The 16,246-nt window shown below is 50.4% G+C and overlaps 1 protein-coding gene across 1 annotated transcript in view; it reads right to left on the bottom strand.

Annotated features, from left to right (window-relative positions):
- Window positions 1–784: 784 nt before the first annotated feature.
- LOC310644912 (fibulin-7-like) overlaps window positions 785–16,246 on the bottom strand; it is a gene marked incomplete at its 5' end in the record, with an annotated part of 60,956 nt that continues 45,494 nt past the window's right edge. Inside the window, 9 exons of the mRNA XM_083370246.1 lie at window positions 785–1,195; window positions 2,750–2,888; window positions 5,532–5,669; window positions 7,378–7,500; window positions 9,079–9,204; window positions 9,859–10,029; window positions 12,134–12,290; window positions 13,736–13,807; window positions 15,158–15,261. Of these exons, the coding sequence (XP_083226372.1) occupies window positions 835–1,195; window positions 2,750–2,888; window positions 5,532–5,669; window positions 7,378–7,500; window positions 9,079–9,204; window positions 9,859–10,029; window positions 12,134–12,290; window positions 13,736–13,807; window positions 15,158–15,261 (1,391 nt within the window). The 3' untranslated portion in view covers window positions 785–834. The remainder of the gene's footprint in view (window positions 1,196–2,749; window positions 2,889–5,531; window positions 5,670–7,377; window positions 7,501–9,078; window positions 9,205–9,858; window positions 10,030–12,133; window positions 12,291–13,735; window positions 13,808–15,157; window positions 15,262–16,246) is intronic.

Below are 16,246 nucleotides of genomic sequence, written 5' to 3'. Positions count from 1 at the left end.
GTTTAAGGTGACTGATTGTGCAATGCTTCTCGAAAAGATACGAGCCTTTGATTGAATGATTGTGGCTGCCACCAACCTTTTTAAACACCTGTTCCCAGAGCTAATGACCTTGTTTCTAGTCCTGATTATTTTTGCCTCCCTGCCCTAGGGTGATTAGCCAGTTTTTTATGGCAGCCAAAGCATTTGACACGATAACGACAGAACCCTGTATTTTAATATCTGCTACACCACATCTAGTTTGCTTATAAATAGGGCCTACTTGTACCAAGTCTGAGCGAGGCTGTTTTAACACAGATATCTATAAATGATTCCCAGCTAGAGTTAGAGGCAAATTATATATATAAAAAATACCAAACCAATTTCTGTCCAAAGGAGTCAGAGCCACCCGACTCTCAAAGGAACGTGGGGATTGTGATGGTCCAGAAAAGTATCTGCCTCTTTTCACCCAAATGTGGAACAAATTCCAGCTCTCTGACCAAGCCGAAAAGGCTGCAGTCCTGAATGGCTACGGCTTTGTGCAACTTGGCCTTTTTCTTGCACGCAGGCTTAGGGGAACACCTACATACAGTGAAGCCCATCCTGGGAATTTCCTCTACTCTGGCCTGCAATTCCGGTCACGAGGATTTAGGTGCCTTCCAGGCTGTTGCAAGAAGTCCAATCACTTTGTTGGTCTTCCTCTGTTGCTTTTCCCCAAGGCCTCCCAAAGGGGAGAGAGGGTGGGGGAAACCTCCAGCCACTTAGAGAGGAGAGTCTGGTCCAGCCGATCAAGACTTGGTTTGGCCTTCAAGGTTCCTGCCACATCCGCTGCAAGGCCCGACAGGCTTTCCGAGGGGCTCAGAATTCATACTGGGAAACCAGCACGGTGACCTTGAAGATGTGCTTCCCTAGAAGATGCTTCTGGGCAAATTCGCTCATTTCCACCTCCGCCTCCAGGATTGCCGGGCCCAGGACCGAGCGGGTGAGCACCAGTTCCCCCGAGTGCTGACCTGAACGCTGGACAGCAAGTCTCCCCTGGCTGTTGCCCCCTAGGAGGGCGAAGCGCAGGCTGTCGCCCAGCGAGCGGCTGGTGGACATCCTGAAAAGGACCCAGGGCACCGACTGGTTGGACTGGAGGGGAAGGTAGTGGAATGAGATGGCATGGGCGGCTTTCTGGCAGGCTTGGCTGCCCATGGGGCAAGGGCTCCGTTCACACTGCCTGCAAAGAGGAGGTGGAAGAGACACCCAGTCAGGACTAAAGGTAAAGGTTCCCCCGCACCTGCGTGCTAGTCATTTCCAACTCTAGGGGCCGGTGCTCATCTCCGTTTCAAAGCCGAAGACCCAGCGCTTGTCTGAGGACGTCTCTGTGGTCATGTGGCCGGCATGACTAGACACCAAAGGTGCACAGAATGCTGTTACCTTCCCACCGTAGTGGACCCTATTTTTCTACTTGCCTTTTTACGTGATTTCGAACTGCTAGGTTGGCAGAAGCTGGGACGAGTAACAGGCGGTCACCCTGTTACGCGGCACTCGGGATTCGACCCGCCAAACTGCCGACCTTCTGATCGACAAGCTCAGCGTCCTAACCCACTGAGCCACCGCGTGGACTACCAAGGAGTTTAAAGACGAGTCTGAATCTGGGGAAAGCACCCTGGCATCTAATGGCTCTCAGGAGACAGCCTACCTCTGGACATAAAGGCCGTTGGGTGGGGAAGGGCAGTCCAAAACAGCCGTTTATCAAAAGACGGGGTTGAGCTGCCACTCCATTCCACAGAGGCCCAAAAAGACCAAGATGGAGAATCAAACCCAGCAGGGTTTTTGCTTGCTTTTAATTGCCTAGGGTTGCCCACCATCTTGATATTTTCTGATCCCTCCTGGCAAATCTATCCTGGTCATGAATAATACTCGTCTTTCCTGGCTGGGGTTAGGGAGGGAAAAAAGAGAAGAGGGGAATGAAAATGGGGCATTTCCTTAACTAATCTGCATGGGCTGCCTGAGTTCTCTTGTTTGTAGAATTGTTGCATCTGCCTTTCAATCCTTGCCAACTTCGCCCCCCCTTTTTGGTAGGCAACACCTGTTCCTTTGATTCCAGGCAGCAAAAGGGTCAGTTCCCTGTTCAGAAACTTTTCCCAAACCTTAGCTCTGATGAGCACAGAAAGGCTGGAAGTCAATTCTGGAATTCCTTGGGCCTCTTAGGACAAGAAAAGACTAGAATAATTAAGAGTTGAAAGGGACCTTGGAGGTCTTCTAGTCCAGCCCCCCGCTCAAGCAGGAGAAGCGATACCATTTCAGACAGGTGGCTGTCCAGTCTCCTCTTAAAAGTCTCCAGTGATGAAGCATCTACAACTCCTGGAGACAGGTCTCTATGGAGATTCTCAGTCATCCAGGTCATAGTTATCCCAAAGGTGTTTTTTTCACAGGGTAACTGGAGTTTCTTCAAGAAAATCTAGTTGCCTCGTGACAAACACCTTTGGGATTCTGGTGGCAAGCTGTTCCACTGGTTAATTGTCCTCACTGTCAGGAAGTTTCTCCTTAATTCCAGGTGGCTTCTCTCTCTGGTCAGTTTCCAACCATTGTTTCTCCTCCTGCCCTCTGGTGCTTTGGAGAATAGTTTGACCCACCTTCTTCTTTGTGGCAACCCCTCAAATATGCTAATCATGCTCCGGTCCTTCTTTTCGCTAGACTAGCCGTAACCAATTGCTGCTGTCATCTTTAGCCCCGGTTGCTGCTAAGGACCCCACCCGCCATCCTCATATCTGGAACTTCTACTTACAAGGCCGACGTCTTGACATAAGTTGCGTTGAACTGGGTCTTGGGGCATTCGGGCTTCACGCAGCGGAAGCCACCAAAGAGGTTGACGCAAGTCTGTCCGCGGCTGCAGTTGTCTTGATTCGCGGCACATTCATCCACATCTTGCAAAGACAACAGAGAAGAGTCTGCCCAGCTCAGTCCTGGCGGCCTGGAGCCCTGCTGTGCCCCGGCAAACATTGCAGACCCTAGCAGGCAGAGCAGTACAAGAGGGAAAGATGAAGAGATGAAGAAGATTTTATTTTACTCTCAAGCTTGATGGACTTTGCTTAAAACTTAAAGTGAAAGTGCGTCACAATTGTAAGTAAAAGATGGCGGCTAAACCTCCCCCTAGAACTTTTCGGAGTGCTGGAAATTCTCCGGTGCAACAACAATCATTGCTGCAGGCGTTGCATTCTCCTGATGTATTGACATCGAAGGATCTTGAAAAACATACCCAGTTAATTTTGGAGTCAATGGGTGTTAAATTTCTACAGATGGAGGAGAAATTGGAGAAATTGGAGCAGAGAATGGAAGAAAGGATGGAACAGAAACTTAGAGAAATGAAGGTAGACATTTTGTCCTCAGTGCAAAAAGTTGCTAAATGTGTGGAGGTGCTGGATGATCAAGTGCAAGATTTGATTCAAAAGAATGCTTTATTAGAAGCAAAAGTATTGGAAATTGAAGATTTAAAAGACAAAATCGACAGTGAACAGAGCTTGGCCCAATTTTACCAGATGCAGTTTGCTGTGAGAATTAGAGGCCTAAAAGAGAATATTAAGGAAGATTTAAAGCAGCTGGTTTCTGAGGCTTTTGAGGGAGTATTGAACCATCCAGCATCTGAATTAAAACAAGGTATGGACAAAGTGTTCCGTGTGAATTCGTGGATTGCTAAACAGAGAAAGTTGCCTAGAGATGTGGTGGTTTATTTTGTAAAAAGGGAAATTAGAGATGAAGTTATACAAGCTGCCTACGATACCAAAGTTGTGATTGCTGGTCAACAAGTTTTGGTTCTAAAAGAAATTCCTCCAAAGATTTTAAAGAGAAGGAAGGATTTTATATTTCTTGTGCAAGAGCTCAAGCAAAGAGATATAAGGTTCAGATGGGAGATCCCAGCTGGGTTGAGCTTCATGTATGATGGCAAAAGGTACTGTTTGAGTAATGTGAAGCAAGCGCATGATTTTTATAATAATGTCTTGAAAGTAACCCCATCAACACTTCTGGAAGCTGCAGAGGGATCTGGAGAAGGAGAACATCATGAGGATGAAGATGCACAGATAGACGAGAAGGGTACAGGAGGAGTTCAAGCTGCAACTCTTTTGGATGATCTTAGAGAACAGAGGGTGACGCGTGCTGCCTTAAAACGCTCAAAAAAGGAAAAAAAATAAGACCAGTAGAAATCTATGGAACTTCCACAAAATATTTATAGTTAAGTGGTAGTTGTGTTTTTTTTTAAAAAAAAAAAGTTTTGGGATGCTATGTATGGTAATAGATTTTTTTTTTTTAATTTGGAATTAATGGATAACTTACTACAGAGGAAGAGGAAGAAAGTTTTGTGGGTTAATGTGGGTTAATTTGTGTAAGAACTATTTATTAATGTGCAAATGAGAATATGTTAAGGTAATAGTGAATTGTGGAAGAACATAGATGGGAATGATGCTAGTTTTCTTTTATTTTAGTTTTTTATATATATTTAGTATTATTAAGGATTGGTTTACTATATACAAGCTAGAGAGTGATGGATTTTAGAGTTTATAATTGTTAGTATATGATTGTTTATGATTGCCTTTTAGATATATACCTTGTATTTTGCTCTGGGAAGTGGGGGGGGGGAGGGGGGAGGAGGGGAAGTGGAGGGGGGGAGGTAGGGGAGGGAGGAGGGGGAGGGGGTAGGGGGGAGGTAGGGAGGGGAGGAGGGAGGGGGAAGGGGGGTTTTTTTAAAGGAAAATTGTATTTTATAAAACTTTTCAATAAAAAAAAAAAAAAAAAAAAACATTGCAGACCCTCACCCTGCTCTAGCAATTTGGCGGAGGGCCAGAACTGCTGTGGGCTGCTGGCACTGTGCCACTCCGATCCCAGCAAGGATCCACAGCAAACAGACAGGGATATGGATCCCAGCTCTGTGCAACTCCCCACTGCACTGAAGGGGTGCATCCTTGCACTGAAGGGGTGAATATGGGGCAGGGTTGTGGCATCCATGCGCTTGAGGGCAGCCCAGCCTCCCGGCACCTCTGGAATGAATGGGGCCAAGACCTTCAGCCCCATGTTTTTGCATTTCATACAGGGGATCCTTGACTTACAAGAGTTCATTTACTGACTGTTCAAAGGTAGCACTGAAAAATGTGACTTATGACCGTTTTTCACAGTTATGGCCTTTACAGCATCTACATGATCATGTGATCAAACTTCAGATGCTTGGCAACTGATTCATATTTATGACGGTTGCAGGGTCCTTGGGGTCATGTGATCCACTTTTGCGACCTTCTGACAAGCAAAGTCAATGGGAAAGCCAGTTTCACTTAACAACCAGGTTACTAACTTAACAACTGCAGTGATTCACTTAAGAACTGTGGCAAGAAAGGTCATAAAATGGGGCAAAACTCACTTAACAAATGTCTCACTTAACAACAGAAATGTTGGGACTCAAACTTTAACACACACACACACACACACACACACACACACGCACAGCCGGATGAGGAGGGTATAATTGGGGCTTTACATTTCTGCAATTTATTATCCTCACTTTGAGGATGGGAGGGACTCACCGCTGCATATGTTTTGCTCCGCCTGAAACTGATAGCCGGACGGGCAGGTGCATTGATAAGACCCAGGTAGGTTCACACATTCGTGGAGGCAGATCCGGGTGTGGTAATTGGACTGGTAAAGCTGGCACTCATCCACATCTGCAGCAGAGCAGGAAGCTGCTGAGTGGGTCCCCAGGGCAAGAAAAGGGCTCCCCAGTCCCTGCCCAACTCAGTGCTCCAGAGACGGTGAATTCACGCAAGCAGGACCCCACCCCACCCCACTCGGGGTACAATGCTCAGCACTGCTTTGCCAGAGGAAATGGGCATGGAAGATGTTTAAGGACCCTCGAATGGAACAGCATTGCCACCTTTGCAAAGTGTGGCAAGATGGAACCAGTTGGCAATGAAATGGTTCACGTTACATTGCAAGGCAGCGTTTCTGCACCGTGACAACTTTAAGACGTGTGGACTTCAACTCCCAGAATTCCCCAGCCAGCATAGCTGGCTGGGGAATTCTGGGAGTTGAAGTCCACACGTCTTAAAGTTGTCAAGGTGGAGAAACGCTGTGCTAAGGCAAAACAAAGCCACCCTATGGTTCACACAACACTACGTGATGATGGGCAGCGACAGACCCTAGGCCTTCCTCCCCGAGCTTGTCCACATTCAGCAGCAAAACGACTGGATTTCACCAGTGCAAGGCCGAAGACCCCTCCTCTTTTCCGTTAATATCCATTTTCCTCCGCCTGAAATCGGGTAGATGTCAAAGCAAGAAGATTCCAGGAAGCAGAGTGCCCCATGTCTTCTCTCTGTCTCTCTTATGTAAGCTTGGTTGTGTGCTTCATTACCATGCAGTGACACTCTGACCTGAACTCTGGGGAAATGCTTGCAGGGAAAGCGAAAGTAAGTTCTATATCTCACTGAGACTCCGCTTCAAGGTCACCCAACCGGGAGAAGAACACAGCTGCATACCAACCTAGGCTTGAAGTGACCATTCTGCAAACATCTGGCCTAAACCTGATTGGTCGTGCGCGGGGGGGGGGGGGAGTGGTCAGCGATGGGTGGCAGTTAAGGGAGGGAAACGTTGAACTTAGGGATTTTGGCATGGGACTCTCAGTTCCGGCTATGCACTCCTGCAGTGCACTGGACTTCTAACAGAACTATACCTTTCTCAACAAATGGAGCCAAGGATTGTTTCTATTTAGAGGTTTGTGTGTTGGCAGGTCTGACACTAGCTAAAATGGACTAAAGTAGCTGGGGGCGTTGGTTTGGAGAGTGTTTCAGAAGATTTAAGGGTAAAAATCTGAGTGGGAAGCTTCTGGAAGGCCTACCACTCCATCACTCTCCCGCCCAACTCTTGAAAAATGTTCAGGTGGCGGATTATGGGGAGGTGGTAGAGCCACAAAAGCAGGCTAGCAGTTCTCTGTTCCTTTAGTCCAGCGTTTCCCAACCTTAGGAACTTGAAGATGCGTGGACTTCAACTCCCAGAATTCCCCAGCCAGCTATGCTGGCTGGGGAATTCTGGGAGTTGAAGTCCACGCATCTTCAAGTTCCTAAGGTTGGGAAACGCTGCTTTAGTCCACAGAGTCTGGGTGGGAAGCCCATCCTGCCTGCAGCCATGTTCCCATGAGATGCTGGTCGACCCCCAACCCGATGTGTCTCTTTGGTAGCACGGACAATTTCCTGGTTCCTTGGCTACAGAATCATCCAGCAAAAGCCTTGGCTGACTGTCGTATTCTAGCTCCTCTTTATTTTCTTGTTACCGCATCTGTGATGCAAGGAATGGTAGCATTCTGGGAGTGGCAACTGCCACTTTACTTGAGGGCCCCAATTGCGGTCTATGGTTACCAGCAGCCCCCTCCCCCTTTACCTTGACACATGCCTCCCCTTGTCAACTGGAAGCCAGCATCACAGCTGCATTGGCGTGAGCCCCCGTGACTTTCAACACAGCGCGGGAGAAGGCTGAAGGTTGCGTTGCTCGCAGCTGCCCTGTCTGTGGTCAAGAGGTCACCATTAGGGTGGACTTTGCAGAGGCAAATAAGCAGAGCAGAGGGTGGGGAAGAGGTGGGACCTCCACAGGCTTTTTACACCTTCCACTAGTAGTCCTCCACTTATGACCAGTTATTTAATGACTGCAGGGAGTCCTCGACAGTTCATTTAAGTGACCATTCAAAGTTACAACAGCACTGAAAAAATGGACCCGGGACCGTTTTTCACACTTACGACTGTTGCAGTATGACTCCAGTCACGTGATCAAAATTCGGACGCTTGGCAGCCGACTCATATTTATGACGGTCGCAGCGTCCCGGGGGTGTCACGTTTGCGACCTTCTGACGAGCAAAGTCAATGGGGAAGCCAGATTCACTTAACGACCGTGTGACTAACTGAACAAGGGCAGTGATTCATTTAAGAACGGTGGCAAGGAAAGTCATAAGGTGGGTCACAGCTCACTTAACAAATGTTTCATTAAGCAATACAAATTTTGGGCTCAATTGTGGTCGTAGGTTGAGGACTACCTATGCATGGAGTTCTGGTGGCCTCAGAAAGGATGATTTATAGCCTGTAAAGCATTTTCGGCCGCCATAAGGTGTCATATTGATCCCTCCCCCTGGGTCACATGACCACAATTTGAGCTCTTGACAACCGGTTGCAGCATCCTGGGGTCACATGATTGCAATTTGTGATATATTTTGCCAGTTTCTTGACATTTTACTGGTTTCTAGCAAAATGCCTATTTAGGAGAACATAGAATCATAGAATCAATCCTAGGGCTGAAAGGGGCCTTGGAGGTCTCCTAGTCCAACGCCCTGCTCAAGGCAGGAGACAAAGGGCTGTCCGGTCTATTTTTTTAAAAAAAAATTCTGATCCCAATTACAGGATGACCAGTAAAGGCAAGACATACTCCAGCCAAGCTTCCCCCAGTGAGGACACGGATGCCTCCCTGTTGTTTCTTTGGCAGCAACGTCAAAATAGAGTGGTTCCCGTCCTCTCTGGCTTGCCTGGGGTCTCCCATCTCAGCTACCCCGTTGAGAGATGCCCTCTCACCTTTCAGTCTGATCCAATGGACACCTCTGGTGATTAAAGGATTGGGGGGGCTGCCACAAAGAAGAGGGGGTCAAGCTGTTCTCCAAAGCGCCCGAAGGCAGGAGAAGAAGCAACAGATGGAAACTGACCAAGGAGAGAAGCAACCTGGAATTAAGGAGAAACTTCCTGACAGTGAGGACAGTTAACCAGTGAAACAGCCCCCAGAAATCATGGGAGCTCCATCACTGGAGATTTTTAAGAAGAGACTAGACAGTCACTTGTCTGAGACAGTACAGGTTCTCCTGCTTGAGCAGGGGGCTGGACTAGAAGACCTCCAAGGTCCCTTCCAGCTCTGATCTATTCTAAACACTGACCTTGTCAAAGCAGGTCTGATGCAGGGGGTCAGAATTTTGCTCTAGGGTTGGGAGCCCCCACCTCCAGCTCCCGGCCCGGAGAGTGTCCCCACAGCTCCCTTGCCTCCCTCCTTCTACCCCTCAAGGGAAGGGCCAGTCCTGCTTCTTGGACCCCAGGCCTCTCTCTCGCTTACAGGAATGAAGGGGGGCCTGGCAGGTGTTCCCCGACCAGCCGGTGGGGCACAAGCAGCTGTAGCGGTGAACGGCATCCAGGCAGGTCCCTCCGTTGGCACAGGGCTGACTGGCACAATCGCTGATGCCTGGTTGGGGAATGAAAGAAAGAGGAGAGTCTTCTTGTTGCCAAGGGTTGAGACGGAGCCTTCTCCTCCCTTGGCAGGACCCCCGCCCCACTGAAAACAGCAAGGACACCAAGGGGTGGAGGTGGTATAAAAGGCAAACAGATGAACAAAATAAACCGCACGAACCATAAAACATGATTTTGAAGCAACTCAGCTCCACAAAAGCAGGGACAAAGGCTTTAGACAGCTAGTCCTCAACAATTCACTTAGCGACCGTTTGAAGTTACAACAGCGCTGAAAAAAGTGACTTACGACCATTTTTCACACTTATGACTGTTGCAGCATCCCCACAGTCATGAGAGCTTGGCAAACTGACTCATATTTATGACGGTCGCAGTGTCCCGGAGTCATGTGATCCCCTTTTGCGACCTTCTGACCAGCCAAGTTCAATGGGGGAAGACAGATTCACTTAACAACCCGGTTACTAATTTAACATCTGCGGTGATTCACTTAACAACTGTGGCAAGAAAAGTCATGAAGCGGGACAAAACTCACTTAACGTATGCCTCACTTAGCAGCCTAAATTCAGGGCTCAATGGTGTGGTCGAGGACTACCTATCCACGCATCTGGCAGGTGAGACCACTTAAAAGCAGGAACCCCCTCCTTCCACTCACGTTTGCAGAAGGCCGTCCGTCCACTCCACGTCCTGTTCTCCAGGCAGACCCGCGTCTCAGAGCCGGTCAGTGCAAAGCCAGGGTTGCAGACAAAGAAGACCTCGTTCCCCACGGCTGTCCCCCTGCCCAGCCTCCTGCCGTTGGTGGGTGCAGAAGGGGGGGTGCAGCTCTCTGCGGGGAGCAAGACAGAAGAAGAAACACGGTGGAGACAATCCCTGGTTTAATCGGAATTTGGTCGTTCAGCTGAATGCAGACCCGAGAAATCCCAAGGCAAAGGGCCAGACCCCACTGCTAATTTCTTGCGGCATTACGGTTTATGCAGGGGTCTTCAAACTTGGCCCTTTTATGACTTGTGGACTTCAACTCCCAGAGTTCCTCAGCCAGCATGCCTGGGTGAGGTATTCTGGGAGCTGAAGTCCACAAGTCATAAAAGGGCCAAGTTTGAAGACTTCTGGTTTATAGAAACAGAAAAGGAAAAAAAAAAGAGTTGGGGGTGGGAATTAAAAACTTCCTGAGCAAATTTAAAAGGCTGTGGCCCAGTGGGGAAAATGCCAGCAGAGTCAATCCAAGTCTTCCAGTGAAATCTGTTGTGGTTAAAAAAGATAAAACAAAATATAGTATCTAAAATGCTCTTGGATTTATTTGAACCAGGATGCACTACGTACACAGTACGAATCACAACAGAGCTGGAAGGAATCCTGGAGGCCTTCTAGTCCAGCCCCCTGTTCAAGCAGAAAACCCTACACCATTTCAGATAAGTGACTGTCCAGTTTCTTTCTATCCAACAACATGAAATTTAATGTGGAGAAAAGCAAAGTTTTACATTTAGACAGGAAAAACCAAAGGTACGAGTACAGATTAGGTGAGACCTGGCTCAAAAACAGCAACTGTGAGAGGGACCTTGGAGTCCTAGTGGATGATTGCTTGACCATGAGCCAGCAGTGTGCAGCAGCAGCCAAAAAAGCTAATACAATCCTTGGTTATATATAAACAGAGGCACAGAATTAAAATCACATGAAGCATTAGTACCACTTTATAGATCCTTAGTAAGACCACACCTGGAATACTGTATCCAATTTTGATCACCACATTATAAAAAAACCTAGAGACTTTAGGAAAAAAAATGCAAAGAAGAGCAACTAAGATAATTAAGGGCCTGGAGACAAAAACATAAAGAACAGTTGTGGGAATTGAGTATGGCTATTCTAAGGGACGCGGTGGCTCGGTGGGTTAGGACGCTGAGCTTGTCGATCAGAAGGTTGGCAGTTTGGCGGGTCGAATCCCGAGTGCCGCGTAGCAGAGTGAGCGCCTGTTACTCGTCCCAGCTTCTGCCAACCTAGCAGTTCGAAATCACGTAAAAAGGCAAGTAGAAAAATAGGGACCACTACGGTGGGAAGGTAGCAGCGTTCCGTGCGCCTTTGGCGTCTAGTCATGCCGGCCACATGACCACGGAGACATCCTCGGACAAGCGCTGGCTCTTCGGCTTTGAAACGGAGATGAGCACCGGCCCCTAGAGTCGGAAACGACTAGCATGCATGTGCGGGGGAACCTTTACCTTTACCTTATTCTAAGAGAAGAAGGACGAGGGGTGACACGATAGCAATATTTCAGTGTTTGAGAGGCTGCCACATAGAGTAGGGGATCAGCTTATTTTCCAAAGCACCAGATAGCAGGACAAGAAACAATGGATGGAAACTAATCAAGGAGAGAAGCAACCTGGAATTGAAACTTCCTAACAGTGAGGACAATTAACCCGTGGAACAGCTTACCTTCAGATGTGGGTGCTTCATCACTGGAGGTTTTTAAGAAGAGACTGGACAGCCACCTGTCTGAAATGGTACAGGGTCTCCTGCTTGAGCAGGAGGCTAGACTAGAAGACCTCCAAGGTCCCTTCCAGCTCTATTCTGATTGACTGATTCTTAAAATCAGTCTACTATACCCTTTCAGATTTGGAAGGAGCCTGGTTGCAGATAACCCACAACAGGTCTATTGGACTTCTACAAGGCAGATATGGGTTCAAATTCAGTCTTGAAACAACCCACGTACCAAGGTGGGATAGATGTCAGAATGGTTGAAAAGAAATAATAATTAAAAATTATTCATGTTTATTCCACTGAAATCAACTCAACACCCTTTCCCCTGGATTCTGCAGTCTTTCATTCCATGGGAGTCTGTGGAGGTGACGGGGGTCAAAAGAAGCAAGACGGCATCTGTAACCTAGGTGACAGACGTCATCTTGACTTTTTTTGGCCCACTTGGTTTGCTGTCCTTTTACCGTTCCGCTTGGCTGGTGGCTTCTGGGCACCGCCTGGCAGGAGCGCAAGCTGCTTCTTCAGGCTTCGCAGGCTGCGCATCTGGGCCGCCTCGTGAGCCGAGAGCAGCTTCTGCATCTGTCGAATGGCGGCTGCGACGTGTTGTTTGCTCAGACAGTTCTAGGCAGAGGGAGGAGAGTGGAGTCGGTTGGGGAGGGGCTCCCCACGGCTGGGTCTGCCCCCCAGAAAACGGATCAGCTGAAAGGGACTTTCTTCTGGCTGGCATCTCCTAAGCACCCGATCCAGCAGGATGGCTCGGCAGTGGAAAGCCCAACTCATCCTTGGGGCTACAAAGGATTTGAGTATCTATTTAAATCCCGTCTTTGTTGCAGGTGGTCCTTGACTTACAACAGTTCATTTAGCGGCCGTTCGAAGTTACCACTCCACTGAGAAAAGTGACTTACGATCGTTTTTCACACTTACGGCTGTTACCACGGGGTCAAAATTCAGGCACTTGGCAACTGGTTCACATTTATGACGGTCACAGTGCCTTGGGGCCATGTGATGCCCTTTTGCAACCTCCTGACAGGCAAAGTCAAGCCAGATTCACTTAACAACCGTGTGACTAACTTATCAACTGCAGTGACTCACTTAACAACTTGTGGCAAAAAAGGTCATAAAATGGGGCAAATTTCACTTAACGAACGTTTCACTTAGCCGCAGAAATTTTGGCCTCCGTTGTGGTGGTAAGTCAAGGAGTACCTGTATTTTACAACTAATTCAAGGTGAGGAACATACCCAACACACCTTCCTCCCCCCATTTTCCCCATCACAACCACAGCCCTGCGAGGTGGGTGGGGCTGAGGGCGACTGGCCCAAAGTCACCCGACTGGTTTTTATATGGAAGGCGGGACTTGAACTCCTGATTCTGCAGTTGCCATCTTGACTTTTCTGATCCCCCCTCTCCTGTGGACCCTGTTGCTACAAGGAAATATGGGAACTGTATTTCCCAACTTGAAGGGACGTGGTGGCTCAGTGGGTTAGGACACTGAGCTTGTCGATCAGAAGGTCGGCAGTTTGGCGGGTCGAATCCCGAGTGCCGCGTAGCAGAGTGAGCACCTGTTATGCGTCCCAGCTTCTGCCAACCTAGCAGTTCGAAAGCACGTAAAAAAATGCAAGTAGAAAAATAGGGACCACTATGGTGGGAAGGTAACAGCGTTCCGTGCGCCTTTGGCGTCTAGTCATGCCGGCCACATGACCACGGAGACGTCCTCGGACAAGCGCTGGCTCTTCGGCTTTGAAACGGAGATGAGCACCGGCCCCTAGAGTTGGAAACGACTAGCACGCATATGCGGGGGAACCTTTACCTTTACCTTTTTTATTTCCCAACTTACTGGGAGAGGCAATTTGGACATGTACATTCTAGATGATGATCACAGGTGGTTGTGAGTTGCCGAAGAAAACTTTTGGGGAACGATGTCTAAAGAGTGAAGATGCGTGAATAATGACATCTTTGGCTTTGGGCTCCAGGCCGCCCCCACCAGGAAGAGCTGGCCCGGGTCTCCTCAGCTCCCCTGGGATCTGCCGGGCATCATCTCCCCTCAGCCCTTTCCATGCCCTCTTACCTGGGTGCTGCTCAGGGGCAGCGGAAGGATGCCCAGGACCATCAGGAGAGTGGCCAAGCTGGGCAACATCTTCTGCTCTCCAAGAGGTGGGAGAAGGACAACGGCTTCCTGCAGCCTCCTCGTCTCTCCTTAGCTAAGAAGGAGGAGAGAGAAGAAAAGCAGATGAAGCTGAACGTTCAGTTTCAGCCATTGGAGGAGAAGTCCTTCTGTGGCAGGAGAGAACAGGATCTTCTCCACCCTTTTGCTTCCTGACCCCTCCCGCTCTTGGGAGGAGGTTGCAAATGGACACAGTCTTAACAGGCTGCGGAGTTTTCCTGCAGAGCTCTTGGCAACCGGACCAGACGCAGCGGGTGCAAGCTAGCTGGAGGAAGGTCCAACCTGGAAATACCGTAAGAAGGAATTTCCTGAGAAAGGGAACGCTTGATCAGTGGAGCAAGTTTCCCTCCGGGAGTTGCAGGTGCTCCGTCGTCGCTGGAGGTTGTCAAGAAAAGATTGGACAGTCATTTCTCCGGGATGGAATAAGGACTCCTGCCTTGCGAGTCTATTGGAGGGCACCCAGGTCAGCCCCCCTCCACAGCCCCAGCACCTGGGGGCGGATGGGGATGTCAAGGGACAGGGAAGACCGGCTGGGGAGCCCAACCTGAGCCTCCAGTTGCCCCAGGCTCGGTGGGGGGGGGGGCTTCTGTGCTCACGGAGGGCAGGTGGCACCTTCAACCACAAAGGAGAGAAGCCCCCTCAGGGGTGCCCAGCCCAGTCCCAGACTTGTCTCCTAGACTTGTCTCCAGTCAGGGTTGGAAGTCTGTCTCCCACCACCACCACCATTCTCTCTGACTGGAGACAAGGCTGGGACTGGGCTGGGCACCCCCGAGGGGGCTTCCCTCCTTTGTGGCTGAAGGTGCCACCTGCCCTCACTCAGCACAGCAGCCCTCCCCCTTCCAACAGAGCCTGGGGCAACTGGAAGCCCAGGCTGGGATCCCCAGCCGGCCTTCCTTGTCCCTTGACACCCCCATGCCCCCCCAGGAGTTGGGGATGGGGGCTGACCCGGGTGCCCTCCAATAGACTCCCAAGCCAACCTCTTCAGTCCTCAGCCAGTGAGCTGGGGGGTGGTGGTGTTTGGAAACTTCACCCCCCCTGCCCCATTCCTCTGCAGCGGGGACCCCTCCCCGTCCCCCTCCCCAGGGGTCTCCTGACCAGCCTCCCCACGTCCCAGGGGGGCAAAAGCTGCCCTTGCTGCAGCAGCGGGGTCGGGGGCTGGCTTCGGGGAGGGGAAGGGGGGCAGCAGGTGGGGCTGGGGAGGGGGGCTAACCGGGATGCCCCCCCACCCAATAGCTTCTGATGCGGCTGCACGCCCCCTCCCTCCGCTCCCCAAAGGACGGGCAGAGGAGGCGGGAAAGGCGCCTGAAGGGGGGCGAGGGGACCCACCTGGCTGGGGGGGGTGTCTCTCCGGCGGCTCCCCCGGCAAGGCTCCTCTCCGTCCCGTCCCGTCCCGCTCGCCCGGCTGCCTTTGATCCCCTCGGAGCCGCTCCCTGGACGGGGCGGGGGGCAGGGAGGCGGGAGGTCACGTGCCCCGCACTCGGTGTGGGGGGGTCTCTCTCTCCCCCCCCCCCCGAGGCAGCCCTTCCCCAAGCGGGCGCCCTCCGGGTGTGGGGGGGTGGTCTTCGAGCTGCCCTGATTGGAGACTTTGGGAACGATTCACCTGCGGACGTTGTGGGGGCTTCCACACTGGAAGGGGCCTGGGAGGTCATCTAGTCCCAACCCCCTCTGCTCAGCCAGGAGACTCTATATAGCTTTCCAGACAAATTGGCTGTTCCCTTTTCGAAGAAGAGATTGGACAGCCTTTTGTCTGGAATGGTGTAGACTAGAGCAGCGTTTCCCAACCTTAGGAACTTGAAGATGCGTGGACTTCAACTCCCAGAATTCCCCAGCCAGCTATGCTGGCTGGGGAATTCTGGGAGTTGAAGTCCACGCATCTTCAAGTTCCTAAGGTTGGGAAACGCTGGACTAGAGAGACTCTTGCTTGAGCTGGGGGGGTAGGTCTAGATGACCTCCAGGGTCCCTTCCAATTCAGTTATTCTGAAAGGGCGAAATAAACTCGGATGCCTGCCTGGGATCCAGTAGGGAGCCGAGGAGAAAGAAGCAGCAGGCCATCCTGAAGCCAAGAAGACGGCAAGCTCTTCTATGAAAATATTCAGACTTGTTTTTGCTGGGGGGGGGGGAATTAGCAACTTTGGAAAAGCAGCAAAAGCTGCGGGGGAGGGGGAGCTGGAGCTGGGTCAGCAGCCTAGCAAAGAAGGCGTTTTGTGCAAATGGCCCCTCCCTCTGTTTTGCTGGTCTGATTGAGCAGCAGACCTCAGCTGGAAAGCCCCCCCCCCAAGTCCCAGGAAAGGTGCCAGAAATGGACTAAGAGGAAGGGCTGTGGTGGCCCTTCAGGAGGATGGCTTCAGCTCCCCTGAAGATGTGTGTGTGTGTGTGTGTGTGTGTCTGTGTGTGTCTGTGTGAATGGGTGCAGGA

Source organism: Vipera ursinii, assembly GCF_947247035.1.
Source record: "Vipera ursinii genome assembly, chromosome: 10".
Classification (NCBI taxonomy): domain Eukaryota; kingdom Metazoa; phylum Chordata; class Lepidosauria; order Squamata; family Viperidae; genus Vipera; species Vipera ursinii.
This window is presented reverse-complemented; position numbering and strand designations above follow the sequence as displayed.